This window comes from Sorex fumeus, unplaced genomic scaffold (genome assembly GCF_029834395.1).
Source record: "Sorex fumeus unplaced genomic scaffold, SorFum_2.1 ptg000054l, whole genome shotgun sequence".
NCBI classification, from domain to species: domain Eukaryota; kingdom Metazoa; phylum Chordata; class Mammalia; order Eulipotyphla; family Soricidae; genus Sorex; species Sorex fumeus.
The window spans coordinates 32,258,147-32,278,704 of record NW_026606111.1 but is presented as its reverse complement, the minus strand read 5'-3'; the positions used below and the strand labels follow the sequence as shown (position 1 = coordinate 32,278,704).

Genomic DNA, 20,558 nt, shown 5'->3' with positions numbered 1-20,558 from the left:
CCGACCACACGGCAGAGCCTGCAAGCTCCCCGTGGTGGCGTATTCAATATGCCAAAAACAGTAACAGCAAGTCTCACAATAGAGACATTACTGGTGCTAACTCGAGCAAAATCGAGGAACAACGGGAGGACAGTGCTATATAACAGTGCTACCCCTACATTTTAAAAAAATGGAAACTTCCTCTAAGGTTTTCAGCAGTCTGTTCCTGTATGTATTTGCTTAAACTTTTCATTGAACAGTGAATTTCATGAGACTAACTTGGTCATTTGAAGTTGGTACATTCACATGCTATGTAATCAGCTTGCTAATGGTTTAATTCTTCAGATAAGATTTTTAATGTAAAATCAGTATTATCTTCAGTAATTACAAAAAAAAATCCTGGTGTTTGGAAATTAGAAGGAAAGAAAAAGGTCATTACAGAGAGATGGTTCTGAGGATTATAAGAAATAAAAATAAATGATAAAAATACCACCAAAATTTTAATCAATGTTATTTAAAGTATTCATATGGATTTAATGTATAAGTCACCAAAAGGGAAAACAATTATTGTGATATTGTAAATTGATTTAAAAGTTGACTTTTTGTCTGGTAGTAAATACTAGAAATGATTTTGATATGAATACATTGAATTATTACAAAATGTGACATGTAAAACTAAAAGTACCACAAAATTGATGTTAGCTATTTCAAGGGTAGGGGAAGAACTTATCTAATTGGCTTGACCTCTTAACTGCGTAAGCCTAAATTTTTGCAATGATCTGTGTGTACCCTGGATCTTGAATTAATTACTTAAACAGTTGTTAACCTTCCTACTCACGCTTTTCTGTTTAAAGGCAAGATAAGAAAAGTGAGGATTCTGCATCAGCACTCACCAGCAAGGAATATTTACTAAACCCCAGCAATTATTTGATAAAGTGGGCGGGAGGGAGGGGAAGTTGAGGTGGGGCAGAGGAGAAGCATGCCCATCTTTTATAAACATTACTTTAAGATATCAATGAGATTCTGGGGTTAAGAGCAATTAGAATTTTATGCTAAAATAAAATTCAGTTCCCATTTCTATTCTTAAATCATCATTCTGCTAAATGAGACCCTGAACAGAAGCAAAATTAACTGGCTCCTTTTAAGTTTGGTCATTACAAATGCAAAACGAGTACCCTGCTGCAGACAGAGCCAGAGGACTACTCAAGCTAACGCAATAATGGTCGCTGTGATAAATAATGTATGCACGATATCAAAAGCTGAATGGGAGGAAAAATGGAGAACCCATTTGAAATTTTGGAATTTGCTCAAAGCTGCTCCTACAGTAATTCCCAGGAGGATAAGAACTAAGCACAGAGCAGTAATAAACTCTGAAGTTCTGTATAATTCATCAGTTTTTCCCCTTTCATTTCTAACGTTGAAACTTCATGGTTAACTGAAGAAACAAAGAGCTAAATAGCTTCCTTAGCTATTAGATGAAGCAATTATGAGCATCCTGATTGATACATTTTCTGCTTAATCTACTAACAAATGGTGTCCATTTTGCTCTTAATCTCTACCCCATCTCTTCATTTGACTTGTCTCATGCAGATCACCACTTTCCATGCCCTTGTTCTTGTGCCCCTCTGCCTTCCTACAGCTCCCTTATATGATCATTACAATCGAAGAAAAGTGTAATTTTAATGACAATCTTCCTCAACTGCTCCCTGTTCATTCTTTCAAAATGTGTTGTTTCCTATAGACTCCCTGACAGGAGGTCAAACTGAAAGCTAATTGGAAAAATCTTAAATCTCGGTATCATTTTCAAAGGAATTTCATCTCTTAGAATGAGAGGACTGCTCTTCAGTTATCAACTGTATATAATGTGATGCAGCCATTTTGAAAGAGGTCAAGGCTGTTTGAGACTGATGGAAAATAAATTAAAATTGAGATAATTCACCTCAGGCACTACTCTCCCCACCCTCCCTCCACACATAGCAGAATTGTCTTTACCTATACACTAATCTCTCTTTATAATACTGTCAAATCCTAATCTTGTGAAATATTTCAGAATATATGTTTAGCCTGATAGGAATTGATGAACTCCTCCCTACCATGTTCATTGTTTCTTTACTAGTTAAAAAAGAAGAAGAAGAAGTTGAAGGAAATTAAGTGTTTAACCAACATTGCGTAGAAGATGAGTAAAAAAAACTGTTTCTTGTTCTGTTTTACTTTGAAAGGAGCAGGTGGCAGGGAGATAGTTTTTCCTTTTCTTTTGTTTTTTGCCCTAGCGGGTTGCCTTGCACGCAGCCAACATGGCCGACCCGAGTTCGATTCCTCCGCCCCTCTCGGAGAGCCCAGCAAGCTACCGAGAGTGTCTCGCTCGCACGGCAGAGCCTGGCAAGCTCCCCGTGACGTATTCGATATGCCAGACACAGTAACAACAAAGTCTCCAATGGAGACATTACTGGGCCCGCTCGAGCAAATCGATGATCAACAGGAGGCCTTTACTTTTTACTTTTACTATCAGCAGATGACTTCCATGCTTAGGTCTCTGATTTTCTCATCTAAGGAAAATTTTACAAAATACCCTCTTAACTTTACACAATTGCTCCTCACCAGTATAAATGAAACCCCTCTGCTCATGAAAACAATATCCTGGCATACCTGGTGGCTTTTATATATAAAACTGCCAGGTCCAGAGGGTAGGCCAAGTACCTCAGAAGTGACCAACCCAGGTTCGATCCCCGACACCTCATATGGTCCTTGGGCCCTACCAGGAATAACACCTGAGCTCAGAGCTAAGACTAATCCCTGAGCACTTCCAGGTGTGGACCAAAGACCAAAATGAGAGGGGAGAAAAAATAACTGTACAGCTTTGTGTGGTTAGTTGCCATGTTTAAGAGGGCAGACAGCATTTTTAGTGTTTGGGGTACCCATGGAAGAGATGGGACTCGTGGAAAACCACAGAACTGGGAGGGAAAAATAAAATCCAGTAGATTTTCCAGCTCTGTAAAAAGATATGAAGGTGTTCCAAGCATCTGGTAAGAAAGAAGAACCACTATTACAAGCTTCAGCCTACACCTGAGTAATATGTTCTCTGAAGGCTGGAAGGAATGACTATAAGACTGTATACATAATCTGTGGGACCCAAAGAAAAAGAAATAATAATTTTAAGACAGCAGAGCATTAAATGAAGTTGGGGCACTCCTTTGAACCCCAAGACCCATGCAGATTCACCCATCACAAACCCAAGAAACTAGCACTTTGTTTTGCTGTGAAATAAGCTCAGTGTTAAGACCCTCACCTATCTATAGCAACAGACCCAGAGAAGCTCCTGCAGGAACAAAAGCCAGGAAAGGAATTTCAAAGAAGACCATCACCTTTCCCAACCCTCCTGGTAACCTCCTTAGCAATGGGCCCACCTGGGGACAGGTTGGAGAAACCCTATAAAGGGCACCTTGAACAAAGGAAGGGCACACATATGCTGCCCCGAGCCCATGTGTTGCTTGCGTCCACGCAGCAGATCACATGTGGTGGCTAAGCACACATGTCACACACATCTCCCCTCTTGAGATGTGTACTTTCATGCTTTCGTGTCTAATGCTGGTTTGTGTGTAAAGGCTCTCTCCACCCTTGGAGAAGTTCGTGTTCTCTCTTGAGTACATTAGTCTCTCTCACTCTCTCCCCCTCCACACCTTAAAAGTCCTCCAAATAAAATCTGTTTATTTCAATAAATAAATAAAATAAGCTCAGTAAAGTGTTTGCTTCTCAGGAGGGTTGAAAAGATGAGACCTGCTAAATTCAGAACAGTGCCTTTTGGAGAGTGGTTTGATTTTTGTGACTATTAGGAGACAAGGACTAACTATAGAGAAATGAATGTTAGGGCCAACAGATAAGGTGTTAAGTTCCAACAGGCTCTGCCCAGTGCAGACTCTTCCTTCACTACCAGTCTGCTTAGTGTGTTTAGGGAAGATGCCGTTTTCTTGCACTTTTTATCAAAGTTAACTTTGACAATAGAAAATGGCAAAACTATTAAGACAGGATTCGTGCCTCTTCTTGTCCATTATTACTTCTGTCATCCGCAGGACCTGGCATGTGGTAGGTACTCAGCAAATATCTGTTCATGACTACTAATTTGTTCTTGGAATGTGATGGAGCTCCTCTGGCCCTGAAAGAAAGGTCTGACATTCTGAGCAAAGAGGTTCTTCTGCTAATAACCAGAGGGAAGTTTTGAAGCACATGAATACTGAAATTTAAGAAAGTGTTAGCATGCCCCAGCATGGAAATTTTCTGTAATATTATGCATAGAAGTAGGTTATAAATTCTAGATTTATTAAATCCATATAAGATTTTCTAAGACATTTAACTCTAATTTCCTTTTGCAAGCAGTACTACCCTATAATAACAGCACTGTATTCTTGCAAGTTCTGTCATTTTGAAAACATGTGGCAGTTCATAGGGAAAAACAAAAAGTCATGGAAACTGAGAAGAAAGACATAGTTAAATGAAGTAAGGAATAGAAGGAGAGTGGGGGGAGAGGGAGGGGGGGAGAAGTCCCAGAGACCTGAAATATGAAAATAGGCCTCTATAACTAATGAGTACAGCCTGAGTTGAGGTAGTTCCAAATATCAGTACTAACAAGAAAGTGGATTTTTATAGTGTTTTGAAGGTACAGTTTTACTGGCTGATTGGAAATAAGAAGGTTGGAGGTAGGGATGATAGAATTCCAACTGTTTGAGCAGCTTGGATTAACTAGGAGAGAGGGATCCATTCACTGAGATACTCGGTCATACTGTCATACTTCTCTCCTCATACTGGGGAAGACTAGGGAAAAGTCAGGATGGAGATTAGGTGGCAATTGAGAAGGCACTATGCATCTAAATAAGATCTTATGGAGAACAGCACATTAAAATTTCAAGCAAGGCCATCAAAACTAATTTTAGTGTGATAATCTACCATAAAAATCTTTCAAAAGTAAATTCCATTTTCAAATTATAAGAACAAATGGGCTGGAGCGATAGCACACCAGTAGGGTGTTTGCCTTGCACGCAGCCAACATGGCCGACCCGAGTTCGATTCCTCCGCCCCTCTCGGAGAGCCCAGCAAGCTACCGAGGGTATCTCGCCCGCATGGCAGAACCTGGCAAGCTCCCCGTGACATACTCGATATGCCAAACACAGTAACAACAAGTCTCATGATGGAGACATTACTGGGCCCGCTAGAGCAAATTGATGAACAACGAGAGGACTGTAACCCGAAGAACAAGTGGGATTTCCATGCTTAGTTTTAACACAGGTACAGTAAACATGAGCAACACTTTTTGTGAACCAAAGGAACATTGCCTTTAAGTAGTTTCATCATTGTCCTTGTCGTCATCATCATCGTCATCGTCATCATCATCATTGTCACTTATTAGGTTCACATCATCTAAAGGGTGCTTTTACTTACCTATCCCTAGAAACTTTTTTCTTCTCTTTTTTACACTTCCCCATCCTCTACTTTAAGGTGCAATGGCAGGTAATTTGGGTAGAGTTAAGTGGTTTTGTCTGCTCTCATCAATCAATAAATAACTATTTATTAAGAACCTCCCCAGTGAGCATCCAGAGCCCTATGAGTGGCATTGCAATCAAGGGGCCACATTCTTTGGGGTCAAATAATTCTGAATTTAAATAACTCTTCTGTATTTACCAGCTACATGCTCTGGGGTAAATAATCTGTTCATCTCTCTGCTCTTCAGTTTCTATCAGGAAAAATAAAATGGATAACACTTCACAGGTTTGTTGCATTATGTGAGATAATAAATGTGAAATAAAGTAACAGAGAGTCCATTGCTCAATAAATGTAGTTCCTGTTCACATCATGAAGCTATTGCCTAGGATAAATGAGCTAATACTCAAAAGACAGTTACTATTTCCTTGGAATAAGTCTACTATATAAGTTCAGTCTTTTTTTTAATGAACTTTGCCACTCTTGTTTCTGTTATTGTTTTTACTGGTACCAGGGGCTTGCAATAACCATGTCTACAAGCCTTGGAGCAGCGTTGGAACATATCTTTATTATTATTTCTTTCAAATCCCCTTATTTCTTTGTTTCAGCTTGGGAATCATTTCTTTCTTTGCTTAGTGCTGCTTTGGAGAAATGGCCAGATGGCTCTACAATTTGTCGTTTCTGGCCACGTACTCTATTAGATACTCTGCTTTGTTCTGCTAAGATACCAAGTCTATTAAGGCTAGCTTTCGTAGTCTGGAGAAACTATAATTGTGCTATGCATGGCACACAAAGTAAAGATTCTAAGAACTAGATAGGAAGGAGGGCTTAAATGTCACTGTAGGTCTTTAACCCTTTTGTATAAAAAAAAATAATAAACTTCAAAAATTTAATTTTATATAAATTGCCTATTACCATTATGACTGCATTGATGAAAGATTATTAAAATATCCATTAATTCCTGGATAGCTAAAGGGAAAGGACTTTAGAGCTAGAGAAACAGTTAACCTCTATCCAATTTAATAAAATTATTCAGAAGGATTGTATGATATGGCTTCTCTTTGGCTTATATTCCTATACCAAGAGCAACTGCCCAGCCTTAAGGTTCTATCCTCACAGACACTGTAGCACATACTAATATACAAAAACCAAAGAAAAAAATCTTGGATATTAAATTTAACAAGTATCTTTGGTTTTCTCTGAGAAAGGTGTATTCAAGTACTATGGCATTGTCTCTTATAAGATTGTTTACAACATAGAATGACATCTCACTTTTGGTGCCCTAAGGAAGCTCATTAGAAATAACTAACTTGGCCTCCTCTTTCTTAAAAACTTTCTCAAAAATTCCAAGATTTTTCAGCCTAATAAAATATATTACTCTTTTTTGTTTCTAGAAATTGTGTCATTTTGCTTTTAACAGAAAATATAACACTAGCACTTTAATGTTTAGCATGAGTTTCCATTCAAAGATGTTTATAGTAAAATGGACATAATTTTTATCATGTAATTATACTACAATGAGAGCTGAACTTTGTTTCCTTATTCTCATTTAAGTGCACTACAAGCATAGGTGTGTCACCCTTCCTAAATATAATAAGTCTGTTCCATTTTTGTAAAGTGCTCAAATGTTCATAAAGTTTGATCTCATCCTATCTTACTCAAGGCTCTTGTGATAATAACCCTGTAAGAGAGATAGACATTATTCTCATTTCATAGATAAGATACCAGTATTCTGGATGTTTCCATTATAAAACTAAACCAAAATGTGACTCAAAGTATTTGATTCTCGATCCAGTGATCTTTGCACTTCATTATGGACAACTGATTCATATTCAGTTCATATTTAAACTAAAAAGTTTAGTTCTCTTCAATGTCAAAGTAGACAAGACAATGCTTTTGAGGGTGTAATGGGCATGCCATAAACAGAGAGTGTAAGGATCTAGGGCAGCCCTTCAAGCAAAAGGCCTCCCCAAGGGAAAAAACTGTAGTGTGTGTATATAAAATGTCTCACCCATAAGGATGTTAGACAGACAGCAGCAACTTATCCCACAAAACCTCCATGGCAATAACTGGCCTTATATAAAGTTAGAATTTATAAATGGATATTTTTGTCTGTAAGTCAGGAAGATCTTTAAAGATAGTAAAAAATAAACAATGACCTCATGATCCATCAGTTTTGGTAATCTCATGTTTACATGTGTGTGACAAACAGAGGGATTGAGAGATTTCTTATGATTTAAGAGACTAAATCTTGGACTAGTTTTCTCAGTACTTTTCACATCCTATATCACTTATGTTACCTTTTCTCACTTGTGTTGCCTTTTATCACTTTATCATTTGTCCTGCCTGCTAACCTTGAACAGAGTTCAGATCTGAGGTGATTTACAACTTCACTCATCTCTGCCTACCTATGTCTCACAGCCTCTGTTCCTAAACCTATCTATCATCCTTCAGTCCTGCAACTATCTACACCATGGACCATTGTTGTATACCAGTGAAGCACTGAATGAGGATTTCCCCCAAACTCTACCTCCACCAGGGTAACCTTCCCTCCGGCAATATGGGTAGGAACTGGGAGTCTTGAAAGAGGGAGAAGTAGGAAAAGACCAGTGAGGACACTGACAAAAGCATGTAAATGGGAGTGGGAGGGTTTGAGGAGCAATAAAAATGCCAGCCTTACCTGCAAAGAGGTAACAGGTGTTGTTAATAATCAAAAGGAAAGAAACTGACTGCCCTCTCTGGGATCTCAGAAGTCTGAATATTCACGGATAAGAAATTGGCACGGATAAGAAATTGGGCTTAATTCAAAGAACTGAAAACAGATGAGATATGAAATGACTAGTATAAGGAAGATTAATCATAAGAAGTAAGAAGACCATAAGAAGTAAGCAGGGGCTGGAAAGATAGCATAGGGGTCAGATTGCCTTGCACACTAAGGCCCTCCTGTTGATCATCGATTTGCTCGAGCGGGCCCAGTAACGTCTCCATTGGAGACTTTGTTGTTACTGTGTCTGGCATATCGAATACGTCACGGGGAGCTTGCCAGGCTCTGCCGTGCAGGTGAGATACTCTCGGTAGCTTGCCGGGCTCTCCGAGAGGGGCGGAGGAATCGAACTCGGGTCGGCCATGTTGGCTGCGTGCAAGGCAAACGCCCTACCACTGTGCTATCGCTCCAGCCCTAACACTACTAACACTAATTTGATCCCCAGCACAACCAGGAATAAGCCCTGAATACAGTTGGATATGGCCCAAAAACAAACAACAACAACAACGACTAGTGAATATACATGAATGTTTTGTTTTGTTTTTGAAAGATAAATAAAGTAAGGTAGGGCCAGAAGGTAGTACAAGAGTTAAGGTGTTACCTTGCATGCAGCTGACCCAAGTTCATTCCCCAACACAGAACCAAAGTAAGGAGTAGCCACTGAGCCACTGTGTATGGCCTAATATCCCCACCCCCCACAAGAAAAGAAATGAAGTAAAAAGAAATGAATTAACACAGATGTTAAAAAATAATAACAAGGGGTGGCCAAAAAGAGAACACAGGAGTAAGTAAGCCTCTGCTTTGCATGTGGCCAACCCTGGTTCAATTCCCAGCACAGAGCCAGGAGAAACCCCTTAGCTCCTGAGCACTGTCAGGTATGGCTCAATGCTCAAAAAGTATACATAAAAATTTAATAAAGTCACTAGTTTTTCAATAAGAATAAATTAAGGAAAGTTTATTGACTGAGATCATCAATGAGGAAAAAAAGTCGGAAGAAAATTACTTCAGGTTTTTTGTATCATCTGCTCCATTGTTAAAATACAGATTCAAGATTAATAAAGACCCATTAAATCAGAATCTCTGAGGGTGGGGCCAATATTTGTTCTCTATAGGCGTACTAGCTCACTAGAGAGAACCACTAGCCTAACAATCAAAGCAGACAGATTCTGGGCTAGGTATTTTTCAGTTCTCTTTCTAGTTACTTCTGAGGCTGTCAGTAGAGCTACCTCATTGCTAAGAGAAAAATGCAGCAGCTAAAACTAATCCTACACTTATGAACAATGAAATGTCTGACTGTGGCTATAACTGCAAGACAAGACTTCAGTGGAAGATAATTCATAGGGAGATCATTGTGAACAGAGATATCATATGAAGAGGGCTTTGTAGAGGAACTGGGACATAGGCCAGACCTTAAAGAATAGGTGTACCATAGCTAAAGATAGACAGTTGGACCAATGAGCTAGGAAAAGGGGGAAAATAATTGTGGACCATAGTTTTGAGCAGGAGTGTGGGTACTATATTTATATAGTAAAAGAGATCAGATGACTTCTCCAGTCTCCCTCCAAGATACTGCTGTGTATGGGGCTGGTGATCCCAATTAAGAACAAAGACTAGCACAGCACATACTGCCTTTACTTTTCCCATCTTTGCCATTCAGGGATGACCCTCCGCAAGCCCAGAATGACTGTTTTTTTTTTTTTGACACTGCTTGTCTGTGAATACACTTTAAATTCATTCAGACTTAGATACAAAAAACACATTATTTAGAAACTATTATTTAGTGATATTTTAGAAAATTAAGAAACCATTATTTAGTGATATCCCTTGTAGAAACATTATTATATTCAGTCCAGTCCCTTCCAGTGGAGAGCTAAGAAATTGTTTCCCCTTTATAGATAAGGAAAATCCAGGAAATCTAAGAGACCAACTCAAGATCACAGAGCTTCTGAGGAATAATTTGATGAAGGAACTTGAACCGAGTTTTCTTTTTTTCTTTCTGTCACCAGTTTCTGCATCTTGATGCACTATTTGCATTTCAACAGCCATAAGAGTCCTGTGCTAAAGGAATGTGGTTCTGAGGACTTCGGACATCAACCTAAAGATAGGAGATTGAGTCTTTCAGTAAAACACTAAATTGCACACATAAATTACTGCCTTTGCCTTCACATTACCTGCCAATTGTGTAATCACAGGCAAGTTGGAGACAATTGTCTGAGCTCTACTTTATCTGGTCATACAATGGAAATAACTATCTCTGCTTCCTAAGACTTTTCTGAGAATTTCTTGAAATACCACCTGGGCAATGTTCTTGCCACATAATAGGACTCAGTAACCCTCATTTTCTCTCCCACATCTCTCCCTCATCTGACCTACAACAGGCAAGCATGCTAAGTTAGAACTGTATCCTCTCCCTATCACTGCCAATATCCATCTCATTGCCTCCACTTTTGCTTTCCTCTTTGGTAACTCTGACTCCTCAGTCCCTGTGTGACCCACCGAAAGACCCTTTCTTCAATTCTCCAGTCGGCTGAGAATTTTCTTTCCTTTTTCCTTTTAAGCAAGCTGGTTGCTGTGCCTAAAAGCCACAGTACTCACCTGATGACCACTTTGCTCTTTATCCTTGAGATGTCACTCCAAGTATCACTTCTTCAGGAGGATTGAAGTAGGTTCTGCCTGCTGTTCTTTCTTAGTGTGCCTTGTAATATTCCTTTGTGATTATAACCTGTTGGTATATATTAATCCTAAATTTTATGGTTCAATATCTGTCTCCTCCACCAGACTGTAGACTCCCGTGTTGACCACTACTGTCATAATACTCCGTGCATAATCTAGTATCTAAAAATTACGTTGCAACATATGAATTAACTGTGAGTTGAATGTCTGCTGCTCTTATTTATTTCCCTTTTGTGGTGCCCTCCAATAACATCTTCATGAAATCGTGTGCCAGCTTCCTATGGAACCCAAATTCCAATCATTATCTTCTGTCACCAACATTTATTCATATTTTATTATGAAGTAGGTTACATTATTTGTTTTTCTCAATTTCACATGCTCGCATTCATCTTATGAGAGCTAAGACTCAATTCAGATCATTTTAAAATCATGTTTAAACATAGTATAATATCTTAAGTGCTCAATTGCCACTCAGTATTTTCTTGGTAAATGAATAAATAGATAATTAATCTAATTGATCAATCACTCATCTATGTCCCTTATGTATGGGGAAAATCCTCACATAGCAAATATGGAAATACTGTTGTGACAAAAACCGTTTCTAACCTTGACATGCTACAAGTACTCCCTCTTCCTGGGTTGCTATTTTGAGTTTCAATAAGAAGCAAACAATCTTATCTTGAAAAGGGATTGGATTTATTTTTAATAAGAAAGTCTGAAATGGAAGCTTGCATTTCCACCCCCAGATTTAATAACAACATTACCAAAGCTTTACAATCTGCAGTTGGCTATACCTCAAGTAGGAGAATAAAAATCTTCAAGTAAGCTTTCTTTGTGATGTAAGAGTAAGACCCATGTCACCAGATTTGTTTAAATTCATAGAGCCAAGAGTGGTCACTTAGCAGGGGTCCCCAGTCTAAGCATGTTTTCAGAATCAGTCAGTTCAATTCAGAACAAGATGAAGCTGAAAAGAAACTTCAGGTTACTCCAAGTCAAGTGACCTCAAACATTTGAGTTCTGGATAGCACTAATAACCTCAAAGAATAAATAGCTTTGGACTGATACTTAAATTTTTCTTGAAAATCTTTGACTTTGTAAAGAAATACATATGAAAACCCTTTTTTTTTTTTGCTTTTGGGGTCACACCCAGTGGTTCTGAGGGGTTACTTCTAGCTCTGTACTCAGGAATCACTCCTTGCGGTGCTCAGAGGACCATATGGGATACCAGCTATTGAACCTGGGTCAGCCACATTCAAGGCAAATGCCTAGCCCTCTGTACTATCATTTAGGCCCTGAAGATACATATTTAATGTGTGAAAGGAACAAAAGTAAAAAAATTAAAACTTTTAATGTTGCCCCTCTTTCAATAATCACTTAATCACTTATCACTTAATCCCCGTTATTCATCGATTTATTCGAGCGGGTGCCAGTAACTTTCAATAATAAATGGAATAATACAGAATAAATCTAAGTATAATTCATCATTAGCACACTTCAAATGATAAATTACTGAACCAGGACATTGATTTCAATATCCCACCATTATTTTGAAGCAAAATCTTCAGTTTACTGATTCTCCTGCTGATATCCTTCAGGTGTCTCGGTTATTCACTCAATCTTTTGCATGATTAACAGCAACAAGAACATATATGTACACGTGTCATAAAGAAATATGTACATAGGCATTTTTAACTTACTTTGACAATTAACTAGCTGTATCACTATATCACTGTCATCCTGTTGGTCATCAATTGCCTTGAGCAGGCCCCAGTAACATCTCCTTTGTCCTTGCCCTGAGATTTTAAAAAGTGCCACATTCAAGGCTCCTTCAGGGTCAGGAGAATGAGACCCATCATTGTGACTAGTTGTTGGCATATTGAATATGCCACGGGGAGTTTGCCAGACTCTGCTGTGTGGGCAGGATACTTTTGGTAGCCTTCCAGTTTCTCCAGAGTACTCTGGAGACTAGCTGACTCTCTCTAATTAATTATTTCCTCTAGTTTAGTTTGGGAGGGGCGGTTAGTTGGACCACATTTAGCTGATTTCAGGACACTGAACTCAGGGATCACTCCTGGTAGGCTCAGGGGACCTTAGAGGGTTCCAGAAAATCCAGGTTAGCCTCATGCAAGACAAGCACCCTACCCATTGTACTCTCATTCTGGCCCCTCTACTCCCTACTTTAGTGTTTTATCTTATAACAATGGGATATTGGCGGGGAATAATTGTTTTAAATACTTAAAAAACTTGTTACACTATGAATATTTTCAAGGTTGTAATAGGGTCTTCTTCATCATGGGTAGTCACTTTATAAGCAGATTTGCAATGCTGTTTAGCTTTGTAACAATCAGCAGAGCCTATGAGAGATAACTGCTACTGATTTCTCTTCTGTCCCCATCTCAGACTGCAGAAGTCCTGAAGGTTGATGGAGGGCCATGCTATTCAAACAGCAGGCGTGGCTGAGACAGAAGCTCCTCGTCCTGGGAAGTCTTGCCGTTGGGAGTCTCCTATATCTAGTTGCCAGAGTTGGGAGCTTGGATAGGTAAGTGATTAAACACACACTCTGCTTATATGGATTCAAAGTGTCTCTGAATTCAATTGCCTTGGAACATAAGTTTAAATCTCTCGATTTATTTTCCTGCCTCAAAATTCCTAAGAACCATGTTTTTCTATAGTATTGATTTTGATTTATTGAGACTTAAAAAAAAAAAAGAGATCCAAGTTGCTCAAACCAGGGTGTTCTTTAAGATCAATTTGTATTCTGTGTACATCACAGAGAGAGGACTTGGCCTCCTCCACCCAGATCGCCCACGTAGGCGTTACACCCATCAACTGCCCCCGACACCTTGTAATCCTATCAATGGCCAAGACCCAGAAACTATAAAACCCAGCTCCCGGAAGCTGGTATAAGATTTTTATTATTTAGTTCTAGTTAATCTTATTATCTAGTTCTTACTCTAGAGAACCTGGAAGGCTACCGAAAGTATTCCGGCCCGCATGGCAGAGTCTGGCAAATTCCCCGTAGCGTATTCAATATGCCAAAAGCCAGTAAGAATGTTGGGTCTCATTCTCCTGACCCTGAAAAAGCCTCGATGTGGCACTTTCAAAATCTCAGGGCTAGGACAAAGGAGATGTTACTGGTGCCTGCTTGAGGAAATCGATGAACAACAGGATGACAGTGATAGTGACAGTACATCAACATTTATTTTCAGAGAAGGAATAAAGCCATGCGTGGTTTTAAAATGTCATTTATTAGAGCTTAGTGTAATCGCTGTAATCTCTGTTATTGCTCTCTAGTCATAGTGAAATAGTAATTATATATTCTTATATCTTTGTTTTGAAATGTATGAGTAGACTATTAACATGCCACTGGGAGAATTAAAATTATATGTGATTCTGGAAAGGAACTCACAAAGTTTGGAACCCACTGCCCAGGAAAGGTGGATACAGTCTGAGGGGGATTTTAACTATTTTAATTAGCTCTGATTTCCAGGAGCTAAATTTACAAAGAGACTTTGCTCAGAATAATTGCCCAGAAAGCAATGGAAAATCCATGAAGAGTAACTTTACAGAGCTCAGATTGGTTCTAAATAGACAGTTTAATGTACTAGACACAGATGTTCCAGCAGTATTAGTTGACTTTATATTGAGTATATTTCAACTGTTCCACTCTGGTATGATTTGAAAGGCTGGAGAACTTAGTTTCTGAATTGTGTTAGTTTCTCATTTTGCCCTTTAAATTATTTTTTCACTGGAAAGCCTTAAGTGTGCTCTTTATAGATTCAATTCCTGTTTTCTGTGAAATACAGATAGGCTTTAAAATAAAAATATCTTCTGGAAGATTTTTCTTTTATAATCTATACATCCTGTCACTCAGGCATTTGGCACATAATAAAGTGATTCTTCTTTTCCTTCAACCCAGTGTCAGTTTTGACTGGTAAAGTTAACCTCTTAACTGCTTTCCAATTTAAATTTCTGGGTAAACTTCCCACTCAATATGGGAAATGGTGTTGTCCAGAGTTTATCACTAATTTCCCCAAATTACTAGTTTAGTAATTATGAAATAAAAACTTGAGGTGGAATGATTTCCTATAGCAATAATGGAAAATTTCTGTCAAGTTATTGATAGGTCTTAGTATAACTTAATTAGTTGCTATTTGTGGTCAGGAATGTGACTCATTGTTGAGCTTTGCCTTGTATATGTGTGAGGTTCTGGATTTGATCCTAGTAAAAAACAAAAAAATAATAATAAAAATCACTTATTTTTATTGAGTAATAGAGTCAATGATCACTAATGCATCAATTATAGGATTTCCCCCTTCCCCGTTTTAAATCTAATCTCAGATAGGATAGCTTGTAAAAGGAATTTAATTGCTCTGTGAGCCTTCTTATAATCTCCCGTGTGAGGATTTCAGTAGACTGTGTGATATGGACACACATTTACTCAGACTGCTTCTCTAGGAGCTGAAGACACTGCTCTCTGGGTGGAAGGTTGAACAAGCACTTTTATTATCCCTTTTAAGATTTGGTTTTTCTTCTGGAGCCCATGCTCAGAATCTGCTCTGTAGGAAGTAGGAAATAATGTGATGTTTTCTTCTATTTGAGTTAGGAAGTCCCAGAAAAGCAATTGTTCTGCAGGGAATGAGCTCCCAGGATAGAAGGTAGAAAGGGGAATGAAAAAAAAGAAAAATAACCCCTTTGAGAGGTAGGAATATCTCACAAATTGCATTCCAGCTCCAAAAGGGAAGAGACAGTCAATTTGGTCTCACTCAGCGTTCTCCAAGAGAATTAAGTCCTACAGAAAAAGATTTCCTCAATTCTCCCAAGGATAGTACTAGCATCATTCTAGATGCACAGAAGTCTATTCGTTATATCAAAGGATGCCTTCAGGAATTGGAAGTCGGTTCACAATCAAACCTAAAAAAGAACCAGAAAATCAATGTGTTACATCCCAGTCACTGTCACAATTAAAGAACATCTTTGACTATGTATGTGTTGTGACTTTTTTGTTTTCCATTTAGATCTCTAAGATGTTAATCTTGTTATAAAGTTTGTAGAAACATGGTTTGTTTCTCTAAAATATTGACTGTGTTAAACCCCCTTACTTTCATAGTATTCCATATTTTTTTGTTTTCCACAGTGAGTATGATTGATTTTAAGATCATGAGAAGCAAACATGTCAAAAAGTAAAATACATCTGTAGTTTTCTTTAAGCTTTGTGATAGCTATTCAAAGACAAATCGAGTTCGTTTCCCTCTGTTTTAATCGAAGCTGTGTCATGACCTGGACATTGGACTCTTCTCACTTTAATTTTAAACATTACACAAGATAACAAATGGTAGAATGAAAGGAAAGCAAGCAGCAATTTCATCACCGCAGAGAAGCAAAACACAGACTACAAATTAGGATAGTCTATAAATTACTTATTAGGATAACAAGAAGCATCAGTCAGAAGAATTGGTTTAGCCGCACAATATTGACTAATAGTGTAACCCTTTAACAAGGAGGCTGGATCAGAGAGATAGTTCAACAGATTGAGTGCATGCTTTGCATGCTGCAGGCCCAAGTTTGATTCTCAAGCACTAAGCCAGCACCAACCAGCACTACCAGATGTGGCTAGAAACCATCAGACAGAAAACCAAAAGAGTAAAATGCCTTCTCAGACAAACTTAGGGAAATCATAATAAACTTTGGTTGACTTCCAGACTATACTCAAAAGAATATTTAGCTTATTGGTCCTATTTATCTGGCCAGTTAACTACTAAGTCTTGTTTATGATCGTTGCAATGTGACCACACCTTTCTCTCTGAGAGAAGCAGATGTGGCAGGTCTTTATGCAGCAGAGTGGTGAAGCAAAATGCCTCCTCTGTGTCTTCATCCACCGTGTTCCTTATTTTACAGGCTTGGATTTAAATGGGCTGGCAATAAGGACTCGTGGTTTGTAGCCCAGCCAAGGTCTTCCTGATTTCTGATTTCAGGTGTGATAGATCACTTGCTGATGGCAATTGGATTTGTTCCTACATTCAGTAAAGTGAAAACATCACCCCGCTCTCTTTGAAGAGAAAGCAAAAAAGAAGCAGGAGAAATATAGTCCTCTTCTAGCTGTATTAAGGCCAAGGGCAGACATTTTCACGGAATAAAAATCTCAGCACGTGCTGAGACTGAAATTTTGCAGGTTGATGGTGCAGAGTCAAGGGCAGGGATGAGGACCTCTTTTTAGATTATATCTCAAAAACTGTTAAGAGCCCAGTGAGCACTGCTGACCAGCAAGAAAAGAATACCACATGTGACCCAAAAGACGGAGCCTCCCAGCTGCCCTTCAGCCACTAGCTGAAGATGATAATCTTCCACCTTTCACATTTTCCAAATGATGTTAACTAGTGAGCTGTTAAAAGGCTATTAGTATGGCTGATGTCACTTTTCTGTCCTGTGCTATGAACATAAGTACATGCTGTAGTCAATTAAGTACTTGGTGAATAAAAAATTTTAAAGAGCACTAATAAAAAAAAAAATCCCATCAATTATATGTGCCCCATTTAATTTGGGGTTATGTAAAATAAAATTTCCTAAACATATGTTCACTATGGGATTGCCACATTCTGGGAGCCAGTGGTTTTATTTGTGTATCTAAAGTGTTACTCTGACTGGAGAACCAGAAAAACAAAAACTTGTTTGCAATGAGTTTCTTAACGTGTCTGTTGCTTGCAGGCTACAGCCCATTTGCCCCATCGAAGGCCGACTCGGAGCCCGCAGTCAAGCTGAGTTCCCTCTTCGAGCCCTGCAGTTCAAGCGGGGCCTCCTGCATGAGTTCCGGAAGGGCAACACTTCCAAGGAGCAGGTTCGCCTGCATGACCTGGTCCAGCAGCTCCCGAAGGCTATAATCATTGGGGTGAGGAAAGGAGGCACCAGGGCCCTGCTTGAGATGCTGAACCTCCATCCGGCAGTAGTCAAAGCCTCCCAAGAAATCCACTTTTTTGACAATGATGAGAATTACGCCAAGGGCATTGATTGGTACAGGAAAAAGATGCCTTTTTCCTACCCTCAGCAAATCACAATTGAAAAGAGCCCCGCATATTTTATCACAGAGGAGGTTCCAGAAAGGATTTACAAAATGAACTCATCCATCAAGTTGTTGATCATTGTCAGGGAGCCAACTACAAGAGCTATTTCTGATTATACTCAGGTGCTAGAGGGGAAGGAAAGGAAGAACAAAACTTATTACAAGTTTGAAAAGCTGGCAATAGACCCTAATACCTGCGAAGTGAATACAAAATACAAGGCAGTCAGAACCAGCATCTATACCAAACATCTGGAAAGGTGGTTAAAATACTTTCCAATTGAACAGTTTCACATTGTTGATGGAGACCGCCTCATCACAGAACCTCTGCCAGAACTTCAGCTCGTGGAGAAGTTCCTAAATCTTCCCCCAAGGATAAGTCAATACAATTTGTATTTCAATGCTACCAGAGGGTTTTACTGCTTACGGTTTAACATTATCTTTAATAAGTGCCTGGCAGGCAGCAAGGGGCGTATTCATCCAGAGGTGGACCCCTCTGTCATAACCAAATTACGCAAATTCTTTCACCCTTTTAATCAAAAATTCTACCAGATCACTGGGAGGACATTGAACTGGCCCTAAGATGATAAAGAATACAACACTATGTGTTGTGCCTGGAGACATACAAAGTCTCCTCTAGATTAAAATATGCACTTTTCCTAGACAACTATCCAAGTCATTTTTCCATGTATACTTGTACATAAGCAGTGTGTGACCAAATATAAAATCAGTTCTTTTTTTCTACAGAAAATTTGCAAAATAAAACTTGCTGTCTGCATAATTGCATCTTCTTCTAGGCTATTGACAAAAACAAGGGGTGGTGGTATTGGGGGGGATGTGACTTCAGCTATTCTCAAAGAGTTAGTCTTCCTTTGAGTCAGAGTTTCTCTCGTCTACTCTTTTCATAAACCTAAGCCAAAAGATTAATGTGTGAAAATGTACCAATAGCTGTGAAGCTTCAGGAAGTAGAGGAATCAGTCATGCATCCCTTTCGTAGGGAAATCTGGCTCTTTAATTCAGATGCTGAATTGGTGCCATGAAAACAGAAAATACTATTTTCTTATCATTTAAAAGAATGTCTTTTCTCATAAAAATTGACATTGTTCCAAAGTTTCTGTGGTGATTTTGCACTATTGTTTTCTCGTACCAACAACCATGGCGTCACTTGTAGCATGTCAATCACACATTGGAAAGTCTAGTCCTTTCACTTCCATGTTCTATGTCAACAATAAGAAATGTCATGTACATAATGTATATTGTTGTAAATACTGGTTTCACACTAAGTAATTCTATTTTGTAAACTGAATATGGCTATTTAATTTATTGTGGAAATTAAATTTATTGTGGTATTTAAAAATGGAATGGATTAAAATTACTCTATGTGCAACATCTTTTTCTTACTCATTTTGTTTTATGTGCCCCCTGCTAGCTTTCAAAATCGAAGCTGCTTATGTGCAGACTTGAGTAGTTGGAAACACACTACTCTGCTGGATTTCTGTATCCTTGTGAAAATGTATTTATGAAGTGAGGTCGAGTATATTCAAAAATATTTTAACCATCTGGAAATCTGATATAACAGCCACCTCAGAGAACATTAGTGCTACTCTGGTACAACATTGTAACAATTTATTTACTTGCAGTAGCTGCTGTGACTAGAGACAAGAAATCATATAATCTAGATCTAGAAGAATCACAGTTTTATTTGAACCTCTAATCACAGTCAGACCAACCAATAGAGAAACTAAAACAAAATTTAAAAACTTATTTGACCTCTGTACTGAACACTGCTGATGCCTCGGAACTACCTTTGAGGTGAAAATCCATCAGCCTGCTCAGAACTGATCAAATTGCCTAGCGTTGCTCTTTCTGACATGAACATATGATTCTTATTTCCCTCCAGAAAAATTAATACTACACTGAGTGTTTGCTAACATCAGACACACGATTATACTTAAGTATGATTCAAATGAGGTATCAGCAACAGCAAGAGCTGGGTTTTCCACAATCACTGTTGCTTATCCAATGGAAGATGTTTTGTTCAGTTTCACATAGAGTGTACTTAGAGAAATCAGCAAATCACAATGGGTCCCCTTTTGATTGTAATAGGTGTTGATTTTCTCCATGAGTTGTTTAGCCTGTCCACTGATTTGATGGTGATCTTTTCTAAATAAATAGCCCTTTTCCCTCTGGTCTTGGTATATATTGCTTTTCAAGCCATAGCCTTGGTAATCATGGCTATTGTTTCAATTAACAATAATGCTGTTCTCTCAGCAAGAAACGGGCATGACACCAGCACACACTGACAGGGCGGTTTCTCAGTCACTATGAGATGAAAATGGAGTAAGTCTGGGTCTACATGTCAGTCACTTCCTCCTTGAGCCCTTAATAAAATCAAACATAAATAATCTGATCTGAGTGCCTCCACTATCAACTAACCATCAGAATAAACTCTATGCAATATTCCTAGAGCACTTTATAGCTAATATGTTTTTCATACCAGTGACTATCAAATTCTGTCCCATTGGAACACTAATATTTCAAAAATCAGCAGAGGTATTCCATTAGTACAATTGAAAGATGTCAATCTTAACCTAGATTCACTAATTAAAAACAAATGGT

General features: G+C 38.6%; 1 protein-coding gene across 1 annotated transcript in view; it reads left to right on the top strand.

The window, feature by feature from the left end:
- HS3ST5 (heparan sulfate-glucosamine 3-sulfotransferase 5) overlaps nt 1-20,128 on the top strand; it is a 319,163-nt gene extending 299,035 nt beyond the window's left edge. The window contains exons 5-6 of the mRNA XM_056125076.1: nt 13,286-13,424; nt 17,591-20,128. Of these exons, the coding sequence (XP_055981051.1) occupies nt 13,318-13,424; nt 17,591-18,521 (1,038 nt within the window). The 5' untranslated portion in view covers nt 13,286-13,317 and the 3' untranslated portion in view covers nt 18,522-20,128. The remainder of the gene's footprint in view (nt 1-13,285; nt 13,425-17,590) is intronic.
- Nucleotides 20,129-20,558: the final 430 nt, after the last annotated feature.